Source organism: Chrysochloris asiatica, unplaced genomic scaffold (assembly GCF_000296735.1).
Source record: "Chrysochloris asiatica unplaced genomic scaffold, ChrAsi1.0 scaffold00032, whole genome shotgun sequence".
Taxonomy (NCBI): Eukaryota; Metazoa; Chordata; class Mammalia; order Afrosoricida; family Chrysochloridae; genus Chrysochloris; species Chrysochloris asiatica.
The window spans coordinates 25,596,983-25,608,915 of NW_006408550.1; the positions used below are offsets into that span (position 1 = coordinate 25,596,983).

Consider the following 11,933-nt stretch of genomic DNA (forward strand, 5'->3'; position numbering starts at 1 on the left):
TCAATTTTAGTTCATCCCAAGTGTGAGATCTAATAGGAAAGCATACAGCAGGGAAAGGGGGTATATGGAAACTCTGTGGTTTTCACCTATCATTGTAAATTTAAGAACTGCTTTATAAAAATAAATTCTATTGAAAACACAGCCCCTAAACTTCTCAGTGAGCAATGCTTTCTTTAATCCATGTTGCCCTCTGCTGGGAGACCGCAAAGACATTGCAGGCAGGCCCTGACCCATCTGATTCAGGTAAAGCTGAGTTTGAATCCCAGTTTTGTCACTACTGGCTCTGGGTCTTGGACAATCCACAATCATATGGCCAAGTCTCAATATCCTCTTCTTTAAAAAAACCACAAGTCCTGCTTCACAGGATTGTCATGAAAAGTAAAAGGACGTAAGGGAAATGCTAGCGATCTGCCTCATCATAGGCACTTGATAAATGCCTTCTGCATATAGCAACATTTGTCGTTAAGAAGCAGGTTTAAATCCAGACGACTGCCAGTTCTGCCACTTCACATTCTTGGGAGAAAAAGGATCTAATGTGGTTCAGTGCATACTTTGCTCCAGTGCTGTGCTGGCTTTTTTATGGACTTTTTCCTTTAATCTGAAGACATAATGCTGAAATGAACATTGTTGTTAAGTGTGGTTATGAAATGTCGATCTTGTGGTTCAAACCCATCTTGCAGTCTTGTGCTTTATCCCACAGCACCTCACCAGGATTAACATTATGACCCCCATTATAAGAAAATGAAATTCAGAGAGGTTATGTAACTTACCAAGGTCACACAGCTGTCATGTGGTTGGGCTAGGATTTCAACCCAGAAATGTCTGCCATTTAGTTCCTTGCACTAAAAAAAATCTATTAATCTTAGGTATCAGGCACTGTAGTATAAGCACCAGATGGCAAGATTGTATGAACTGCAAGGTTGGTGGTTCAAACTCACCAGCTGCTCCTCAGAAACTCTACACAGGGTCACTATGAGTTGGAGGGTCACTGCACTTAACAGGCTCCCTTTGAGAGGTGGGAAAGCAAAGTGGAAGGAGGTACCCAGGGGGGTTGAAGATTGGGCAAAATGGCCCATTCTTTAGGGTTCTAGTTCCAGTTCTCAAAGTGGTTTCCTAGTTTTGCCCAAGGTTATGCTGAAACACACTGCAGCAACAGGTGGCACCCAGTCCTTATTTTACTAGAATGATCCAAGTGTTAAAGTGAGTAGTAATGTAGACTGTGGGACAGAGCCTGGTCGACCCTTGAATAACTGCAATTTACAACTGGAGACTTCCTCTCCATTTGAACCAGCCCAGTTCAGCCTAGAAATGGAAACTAGTCCCTGAACGATGCTGTCTCTCCAGTCCAGCCCCAGTCTTCGATGATACCATGAGTCCTGATGGTTGAACCGAGCATTCTGAAACAGATTACTTCCCCTGTTTCAAGTAGCCATTGTGGATGTTTCAGGCCCAGGTCCTCAACTGAGAAGGCAAGAGCATACTCCCGTTAATTAAGCTTGGATCAGTCAGGCCTGTTTCTCATATCTGATAGTTAGAAGATCGTGGGCAAATTTAGCATCTCTGCTTGTTTCCTCATCTGTAAAATGGGAGAATAAACAGCACCTTGAAGAATGCTTTATAATATGAGCACTAGGTGGCTCTAAGTGGCTAACACATTCCACAAGAACTAACGTTCTGCAAGAGCCGCTTCTCATGGCCTGAGAGCCTGAGAGTTCTGGATAGCAGACGGAGACTTAAATCAAGGACATGGCATGAGAGGAGTGTTTATTCCCCAGAATCGGGCTGCGAACCTTAAGGTCAGTGGTTCGAAACTACCAGCCGCTCCGCGGGAGAAAGATGAGGCTTTCTACTCCCGTAAAGATTTACACCCTCGGAAACCCTGTACAGGGTCGCTATGGGTCGGAACCGACTCGAAGGCACTTAACAACAACAACAACAACAGGAGGTACAAAACAAGAGGAAAAAAGGGAGAGGAGAAAACCCTTAAAGTTGAGTGGTCAGACTGTCCTCCTGCTGCATCCACCCTCCATCTCTTCTACCTGACGTGGAAACCGCTCACCTGTGTGTAACAACAGTTGCATAAATAAGGCTCAGGCTCATTACCTTATTGGCATACCTTATAGTCTGAAACTCTGGGATCAGAGCCCCAGGAAAATTTTATTTTTGTTTCTTGTCTCAAGTCTACTATTATTTTCTCTTTTCCTTTCTTGAGTTATCTATCACAGACAAACCAGGCAAATACTAAAAACCTAATTGGCATGGGGAGTGGGGTGGGGACAATAAGTTTGTGCATGTGTTATCTGTTTCTAGACTCCCAAGTGTCTGGAAGGGGAGGGAGGGACCCAGCCTGTCATTTCAGTTGGGAGCATTTAGAGTCATAAGTACCACCAGATACCTGAAATTATTCATGAGGAATTGATTGGCTCTTTGCCTGTTTGTTGCCTTCCCAAAAGTCAAAACCACAAGAATTGTCAGTCCTGTGACTACAATCTTTCTATTTTGCCCCCAATGGCAACAATCGCAAGATGGCCTACATTTAGGGATCTCAAATTAAGAAATTGAGTCTATTAGTATTAATATTTTGTTTATCTTGTTCTGGAAGGCTCTTCAGATACCATGAGTCCTGAGGGCATAACCGAGTATTCAGAAAGAGATTACTTCCAGAGTCTGAAGTGGTCACTGTGGAAGTTTCGAGCCCACTCACTAAACCCATGAGGCAGTTTTTCCCAGTGTAGAGGCCTACATAGAAGCACATGATGCCAGGTAAAGACAGGTGGGCTGTGCGTTGAGGCAGTTGCAGCCCTTTTCCTCCCTGGACTCTAGCTCCTCATTTAAGAAGGAAATACGGTTTCCATCCCTTTCACTCACCAGCTACATTTAAACTCTTTGTGTCGAGGTGTTAATACCATTAACAAGAGACACAGGTCAAGTCACTGAGGTTTAATGATTCCAGGGTTTATGTTTTCACCATCTGAGCATCACTTCTGTTCCACAAAGTCCCTTCAATGGTGGGAGACACTTCAGGTCACCTAGCCTATACTCCAAACCCTCACAAAACAGAGCTCACTGATAAAACAACAGGCAGTTATTAGTCCAGTTAGTGGCAAAGCCTTGGCCTTTAAGGTCCAAAGACCTCTAGCAAGGGCAGAGAAGAGGGTGGGGCACTGATACTGTTTGAACCCGAGTCCCTGAGTCCTTCCTTTCCAGGCATTCTAGATAACAAGCCACCTTGTCTTAAGAATGAATCTATCCTTTGATTGTGGGACACAACTCCTGTGGGGAAAGGATTACAGATTTAAAACACCTCTCTGAAGGTGAGGTCAAAATACCCTGGTCATAGTCAACCAGAAACACCCTGGTGTCAAGGACTTGGAGATGTAGCCAGAATGCTGGCCATGGGACATGAAGTCCCCTGGGCCAGTCTCAGCTGGACTCGCAGTGCTTTCCTGAGCGGGCCACAGCAATTTCTTGGGATCTTCTGCAGCAAACCTGTCTCCTCCTTCCATGTCCTGACAAACGCAGGCAGAGCCAGGAGCAAACCTTTGAGCTCCTACCTTGTCTCTGGGCAGGAGTGGAGCTTACTGACCTGACTCCTCTCTGGAAGATAAGAGTTTGTTTCTTGGTGAAAAGTTCCACGTTGAAGAAAAGATAACAACGTCATTTACAAGTTCAGGCCAATCTTAGGCATCCAAGTTAAGGTGCCGGCAAGTATGAAAGGACTTGTTTAACCCTATCCAGGCAAAAAGTAGGTCACTCGGAAAAGCTCTAAGATCAACATGGTACACAGAGCCCTCTCTTGGTCAGTTGTAAGTTACGCGTTTGGTCTAGATTGTTTTGGTTGACCCAAGCCCTAACTAGAACCAACTTCATTACTTAGCTCTTAGGACTAGTGGACAATCTGTCACTTGCTGGTCCCTGTCCAGCCTCGATGACTTCCCCAGAGAACTGGGGCAGCAGTGGGCCAGACGCAGACTGATGAGGTGAAGTCACTGTGCCCTGGGTGAGCACCTCATAACCTCAAGACCATTATGTAGAAATGAGTTGACTGAACTCTCTTCAGGGTCACATCTACTCCCAGCTTTGAGCGTGGAGCATAATAGTCAAACAAAAAATGGATTTAAAAGATTCTCACCACTTTCCCCCAAACTTATGCACCCATGTCCTAGCCTCTCTCCACACACACACCTCACACACACACACACACCCAAAGTGCCACTAGAAGATGCTGTCCCAACACTTTCCATATCCCAGGGCCCAAGAATTAATGGCGTTTGGCAGAAAATCCCATCCCACACTGGAGACTCCTCCAAGCTCAACACAGTGAAAGGAAATGTTAGAGAGAGGGAAGCGGCCATGGAAGCCAGAGCCCACTCCTCCCCACATTACAGAGGCACAGAAATCTTAGGGGTCAGTGAAAACAGCATCATCTCTTGCTGGAAGGCCACCAGCTACCGCTGCCCGGAAGCCGCATGATTGCTTGTTTCTCCTCGGGACTAAAGTGCAAGATGGTCAGTATGGCTGTGAGCGTCTGTTGACGACCCAGCGCGTCTGGCAAGGTCAGGAAGCGGTAGATGATGTTTTTGAGGTACTCCAGGTTAGCTCCTTCCCGGCTCTGGTCCCTGAGGTTCTTTGCAATGTGGTTCTGCAGAGCTCCGACCTCCTCTCGGTGCCGTTCCCCCTCCTCCAGCAGCCGGTCCTGCAGCTGGTGCACCTCAGCTTCCAGCCTGTGTTTCTGCTTCCGCAGTGAGGTGACCTCCACCTCCTTACGGGCCAGCTGCTCAGCGTACAAGAAGAAAGTGGGCTCATTGGCTGCCGCAAGGTGCAGGGCTTGCGTCAGGCTGTCCGGGGATGATGTATCCGCCGGGTCCCCAGGTCCCCCGGCTCCCACGGGGCTTCTGCGTCCTGGCAGGCCAGAGGACAGGGCCACCGAACGCAGCTGCTCCAGCTCCAGGTCCTTCTCGGCCAGCACGGCCAGGGCCCGGTCGCGCTGCTTGTGTAGCTCCTCCTCCAGCTTGTGCGTGCGGTCCCTGAAGTCCAGCTGGCTGCGCTCCAGCTCCTGCCGGTGCAGCTGCTGCAGGTGAGCCAGCTCCTGCTTCCAGTCGTCGGCCTCCTGCCGGTGCTGTTGCTCCAGCTCCTCACAGGACAGCCGCAGGGAGATGTACTTCTCCTTCAGCTCTGCCAGCTGCTCCTGGGCCGCCTCCAGCTCCTTGGACAGGTTGCCATCTTTGGTGCTCTTGCTCTTGAGAACCACTTGGGCTCTCATCTTGTACCTCTCAAACTCCTCCTTCAGCTGCTTCAGCTCCTGCTGGTAGTAGAGCGCAGTGGCCTTCTCACCGTCAGCGGTCTCCGAGCTGGGCATTACCTCTGGGTCGCAGAGCTTTTCCACATCCAGGGTCACCTGGCTTTTCCTGGCTGCCACTTGCAACAGCCTCTTCAGCTTCTCCATCTTGTCCTTCAGGATGTTGACATCTAGACTGGACTCCTCACCATGGCTGTCTAGAGGAGAGCGGCTGGAGGCTGCAAGAGCCAGCGTCTTGTTCTCCAGGTCCAGCTGCAGAATGCGCTCCTTCAGCTTCTGGATGGCCAGCTGGTCCTTTTGCTTGGCCTTCTCATAGGTGCCCAGAAGTTCAGACACCTCGGATATTTGGTTCTCCAAGGCTGCCACCCTCTGCTCTTCCACCTGAGACTGCTGCCGGAGTTGTTCCTCAGCAAGGGTTGTCTGCAAAACAAGGCAACACACAGAAATGCACCCAGGAGAGCCACAGGCCCTTGAGCCAAGAACAAATGGGTCACGGGGTTGGGATGGCAGGCAAGAACGGAAGCTGGCTACTTTTTCTGAGGATTCAGGAACTAACAACGTTCCCAGACACACGGGATATTTGCTACTGTTACCGCTTCCACTTTCTCCTAGCATGCATCTAGCTCACATATAAAGCCTTACCTTTATTTATTTATTTATCATGTTGTTGTTATGTGCTGTGGAGTCAGTTGTGACCCATAGTGACCCTGTACAGTGTTTCCAAAGCTGTACATCTTTACGGGAGCAGAAAGCTTCATCTTTCTCCTGAGGAACAGCTGGTAGTTTCGAACTGCTGACCGTCAGATTAGCAGCCCGATTCGTAACCCCTCCACTAAGAGAGGTCTCCAGTTTAGAAATCACATGACTTCTTTTAAAAAATTTTTCTCTTCCAATATTTCTGGAGGTTCAAAACAGAGCTAACTCTAGCACCACACTGAAAAGGTATACTGTGAAAAGTACACCTTTCCAGAATGGGCACATCCTGCCTGAAAACGACAAGAAGCTGTTTCTTCTGAAAAAGTCCCCTTTGCCCCCTACAAACATGGCCCCACTACAACCCTTCACTGTGCAGCTGCCACTACACTACTGCACAGAGCCCAGTTGGTAAGGTGCCAATGCCCATTGGCCCAGAGCTGTCTGGCTTCTACCCAGCCCACACTCCGATTCCACATCCTGTTGGAAGCACGCTCTGAGGAGACTGTCATCACCACACAGAGCAGGATTTCCTAGGCCTCACTGAGAACTTTCAGAGGAGCCTCAAAAATGCCAGTGCAGCCACTTAGAGCTAACTCCCCCTAGAGGAAAACCATTTCATTCTGGGTGAAGTTACTAACTTCTGAACAAAATGAGGAAAATTACCTTCCTGATTTCCTGCTGCAACTGGGCCTGGAAATGGTTTTTAAGGCCGGCAGCCTCTTCCTGAAGGTCCTGCAGCCGTGGGTCAGTCTGGTTCTTCTCATTTCGAAGAGCCTGCAGCTCACCCTTCAGCTCCTCCACCTCCTGGGTCAGCTGCTTGGTCTGTAGTTCAAACCCTTCCATCTGGCCGGCGGCATAGGTCCGTCCGGCCAGGGCTTCTCGTGTCTCTTCCAGCCGGAGCTCCAGGTCCTGACGCTGGGTCCTCTCCTCCTGCAGCAGCTTCTGGAGCTCCCGCAACATCAAGGCATGGTCACTCTGCTCTTGGGCGCGGTCATGCTGCTGCGTGATAAGTCTGGCTTTGGTTTCGGCCATGTGTTCCTGCAGTCCCTTCAATTCCCCCTCCAGGCGGCCCCGCTCCTCCTCGGCCTTCTTACTGGCATCCTCTAAGTCCTGTTTCATCTTCTTCTTGTCAGCCTGGTAAGAAGCCTCCATGCGGGATTTCTCCTGGGTGACTGTCGCCAAAGAGCTAGTCAAAGTGGCCAACTGAGTCTTCAGCTGGTGCAGTCGTTTGTCCGCCTCCCCGCCCCCGGACAGACCATCCCCACTGCTGCTACTAACGCCACTCTCCGACCCGCTGGCCTCCTCGGACTTCGGAGATAGTGGTCCACGGGCCGGTCTGTCATCCTCTATCCCAAACTCACCCTTGGTGCTGGTGAGACTGGCTGCAGTATCCATGCTGGTGGCGGTCCCGGTGCTATCCCCACTGTGAGTGGAGCATCGGTCATCAACGGAGTCGGGAAAGGTGAGGGATGGAGCCTGGACACCTGTGAGGCCCACATCCGCCTCGTGGGACACGGACAGTACCTTGATGCTGGCCTCCAGCGCCTCTTTCTCCTTGAGTAGGCTTTTATAGGCGCGGACCACGTCCTTGAGCCGTGTCTGGTACTGCAAGAGCTGCTTCTTCTGAGTCTCGATGGTCTCCAGCAGGTCCTTCTTGCTCGGGCCGCCTCCGAAATTCATCCCGAACTTCTCCATCGGAGTGCCGAGCTTGTTGTTCCACGTCAGCTTTCGGGCAGCCTGGGGAGGGCCGCGAGGAAGTGGTGGGGGTGGCAGGCGACCGGGAGAGGGTGGCCGGGACGCGCAGCCGCTTCTCCCAGCAGTTCCGGATCGGATAAGGGGCGACGGGGCAGCCGAGCAGAAAACCCGCCCGGTAGCCGGCCGAGAGAGCGGGGCGGGTCTTAGCCCGGAGGTGGGGCGACGCCGGCTCGAGAGCTGTGCACTTGCCCGGCTCCCCGCCCCGGTCAACAGCCTGCCCGGCGTACCCCGCTCGGTCAAGGTTTACTTTGAGCGTAGCTCCATCACGACTCCTAACTACAGCGGCCGGCCCCCAACGGCGCATCCGGATCCGCGAGGAAGTGACGACAGCACGCCGTCGCAGGCTCCGCCTCCAGTAGGTACTAGGTGGGCGGGTCGGCTCCAGTCAGCAGGAGGCGTGGTCTGCTGCGGGCCCAGTGGAAGTCGGAACCTTGGACTGGTTTGGGAAGAACTGAGCTAATTGAGGAAAGGACTCAGGAATCTTGGTTGCTTTCCTGAGGTCAGGACAACTGAGTTTGTCCTTGGGGGCGACGTCGCACTGCGTTCTTACAAAACACAGGGGTGGGCGATGCACTCCCACCCTTGTTGCATTTACGTCCCTAAAATGCAACAATTAGACTGCCTTTAAGAACACAATTTCAACCCTTTCTAGCACAGTGCTTGGCACCTACTAGGCATGTTGTTTTTTTAGGTGCCATTGAGTTGGCTCCAGCTCATAGCGTCCCTATGCCCAACAAAACACTGCCCGTTCCTATGCCATCCTCACAATTGTTGATACACTTAGACCCACTGCTGCTGCCACTGTGCCTATTTATCTCATTGGGAGCCTTCCTCTTTTTCACTGACAGTCTACTTTACCAAGCATGATGTCCATCTCCCTGGACGGGTCCCTCTTGACAATATGTTAAAAGTATGAGAGACGAAGTCTCACCATCCTGGCTTCCATTAAGGAGCACTCTGGCTGTACTTCTTCCAACATGGATTTGTTTGTTCTTCTGACTGTCCATGGCACTTATAATATTCTTCTATGTAGCATAAGAAGAATATTATAAATGCCATACGGAGTCCTGTTGTGGCGCTGTGGGTTAATGCATTAGACTGCAAAGTCTTCCCAGCTGTAAGGTTGGTGGTTCAAGCTCATCAGCTGCTCCTTGGAAACCCTATACAGGGTTGCTATGGGTTGGAATCAACTTGACAGCACTTAACAACAACAACAATGTAGCATAAGGACTCCTGTGTGAAGCTGTAGGATCAGCACTGGACTGCTAATCGCAAGGTTGATGGTTCTAACCCACCAGCTGTTTCTCAGAAACCCTGTACAGGGTCACTATGAATAGGAACAACTCCATGGCACTTAAAAAAACAACAACAATGTAGCATAATAATTGTTAGCATCCTTCTGAAATTCTATTAAATTGATTGAACAGATACTTATAGAGGGTATGCTATAGCCACAATTTCCATCCAACTATATGCAAGGAGCTCTAGTAGTGTAGTGGTTACGAATTGGGCTGTGAACCTTAAAGTCAACAGTTTTAAACTGCCAGCTATTCCATAGGAGAAAGATGAGGCTTTCTGCTCCCATAAAGATTTACAGCCTCAGAAACCCAGTACAGGGTTGCTATGAGTCCGAACCAACTCCATGGCACATAACCACCACCATATGCCAGGAACCACAAAAAAAATGTGTTTATCTGTAGAGTAATTCAGTTTAGGGAGTGATCTTATTATTTTATAGATGGAGTGTGAAGCACAGAGAGAGGTTAAGTGACATGCCTAAGGGCACACAATGAATTCAGGAATCCTATTTAGATCAGTTTGATTATTCTTAACATTGTCAGTGCTGTGTCAGAAAAAGACATGAATGATCCTTCCCTCTAGGAGCTCACAATCTAGTGAGGAGCCAGGCATGAAAAAGCAAGTACTGACTTCTGGGGCAAGATGGCAGAGTAGGCTGAGCAGACAAAGGCATATTCCACCAAGTGAAACAGATACAGATGGAGATTCTAGAACCCTATCCTTCAGAGGAAAAGATAGAGATGGACTAAAAGCCAACTGGGAAAGGAAGTTGAGCAGAGAGGAGAGAGTCAGGTGGGCTGTCAGCTGGCCTGGTGCATCAAGTTCATCTGAAACTTTTTCCAGAAGCCTTTGATCACCACAGTGGCCGAGAGGCAAAAGATGTACACTGGAGTTTGGCAGAAGGGGGTGAAGGAGATGGGTACAGTTTTCCTTTGTTCCCCATGTCCTCCTAGTGGTGAGGGCCAATGTCAACCCCTGCTGGTACCTGCCTGGCAGCCAGTGGCAACCACTCCTGCACAACTTCTGCTCTGCCTGGGGTCAGGCATCCGATGTAGCACCCCCTCATCTGGAGGCATGTGAATTTCACCTCATCAGATCTTTTATTGTTGTGATCTGTTTTGGGGAGAGAGCAATTGTGCCTGTAAGGCCCAGCCATATGTGTACCCCTTGGGACTCCACTGACTGGGCAAGTGCCATGACCCACTCCTGTACCACCTGATCAATAGTAATCAGCAGCCAACATCAGACAAGCCCACCCTGAACAACCTTACACAAACAGTGACCTTACACAAAAACTGCACATGAGTGCTTGAGAACACACTAACATACAACCATCAATTGAATATAAATACAACGACACCGCAATGTCTCAAAGACAAATTTCTCAATGTGCATCTGCTAGAGGAACAACCAATACAATAACAAAAAAAAAATGTCGTGGGACACCGTCAAGAGGAATAACTCACATGTGATCACACATGTGATCACAATCCCAAAGAGAGACCAAAAAAAAAAAAAAAAAAACCAAAGAAAATTGTCAGAGTTGTTTGAGGAAAATTTCTCTAACATCATCAAAGATGAGAAGGTATGCAATCAAGAAGCTGAGTGAAATCCAAAGTGTAAAGACCCCAAAAGAAAATCACCAAGACATAATCAAACCCTCCAAAGCCAAAGGCAAGGAAAGAATCCTGAGAGCAGCTCAGGGAAAATTACAAGTTACCTACAAAGGAGAACTAATAAGACTAAACTGACTTCTCAGCAGAAACTATGTAGACAAGAAGGCAGTGGGATGACATACATAAAACTCTGAAAGAAAATGTTACCAAATCAACAATCACATCTGAAATTGTCCCTCAAATATGACAATGAAATTGGGATAGTTCCAGATAAACATAAATTAAAAGAATCTGGAAAAATTAGATGAACCTTATAAAAAATGCTATAGGGAGTTCTTTAGACAGAAATTCAACAATAGCAGACAACAATCTGAGATTAAATTCATGACAACATCACCCAGAACTCAACCCAGATATAGAAGTACCCAAAGTAAAACAAATATTTTGTTAAGTACCATTAAGTTACTTTTGATTCATAGTGATACTATATAGGGTTTCTGAGGAGCAGCTAGTAGGTTTGAACAACCAAACTTGAAGTTAGCAGTCCACTGCTTATCCTACAGTAGCACAAGACTGAAAATAGTGAACCAGAGTTATCAATTTACAACAAAAACAGCAACAATTCAGAGTAAAAGGAGGGAATATTGTAGTTACAGAATTTCCAGATGAAGAGGAAATCAAATAGATTTAAGGAAGATAAATAAATGAATAAAAATAAGGGTAACTGTAACCCTAAAACAAGATCAAAACTTACTCCTAGCCCTAGCCAAGCTGCTACCCCAACACTAACCAAAATCCAAACCATAATCCTAATACTACATGAAACCCTAAAAGTAGCCTAGACCAAGCCATACACCTACCTCTAACTCCTACCCCACCCCACCCCAAAAAGAAAATATTCTTTCAGGACACAAGTGGAAACTTTCAGGTCTTTTAGTGATTCTTAAGCCTTAAACTCACCCCATTCTTTCATCACTTTTTCTAGTGAAAGGACGAAAAACTCACATGTGATCACAGTCTCAAAGAGAGCTTCCTTTGGAGATCCAATCAGTATAAGGTCATCAGTATAATGAAGCAGTGTAAGGTTTTGTGGAGGGAAAGGTCATCAAGGTCCTTGGAGACTAAATTATAACATAGGGCCAGAGAGTTGATCTACCGTAATTTTATGCAAATAATATGTGTGTTATATGTTTTGGCAAACCAGGAAATCTCCTCCTATGTTTGTTTCCAATACACACTATGTGTATTATATGTATGTGTGTGTGTGT

At 48.0% G+C, this 11,933-nt stretch overlaps 1 protein-coding gene across 1 annotated transcript; it reads right to left on the bottom strand.

Moving 5' to 3' along the window:
• Nucleotides 1-4,212: 4,212 nt before the first annotated feature.
• On the bottom strand, nucleotides 4,213-7,940 carry GCC1 (GRIP and coiled-coil domain containing 1). Its single transcript, XM_006859346.1, has 2 exons — nucleotides 6,659-7,940; nucleotides 4,213-5,719 (listed from the first exon to the last, which is right to left on the bottom strand). The coding sequence occupies exons 1-2, from the start codon at nucleotides 7,688-7,690 to the stop codon at nucleotides 4,424-4,426; spliced, it is 2,328 nt and encodes a 775-aa protein (XP_006859408.1). The 5' UTR covers nucleotides 7,691-7,940; the 3' UTR covers nucleotides 4,213-4,423.
• Between the last annotated feature and the right edge of the window lie 3,993 nt (nucleotides 7,941-11,933).

Excerpts from the sequence above, each read along its gene's own strand:
- GCC1 (XM_006859346.1), bottom strand. The coding sequence starts at position 7,690 with ATGGAGAAGTTCGGGATGAATTTCGGAGGCGGCCCGAGCAAGAAGGAC. Across the intron at positions 5,720-6,658 it reads TGCAGCAGGAAATCAGGAAG|ACAACCCTTGCTGAGGAACA; the intron begins GTAATTTTCCTC and ends CTTGTTTTGCAG.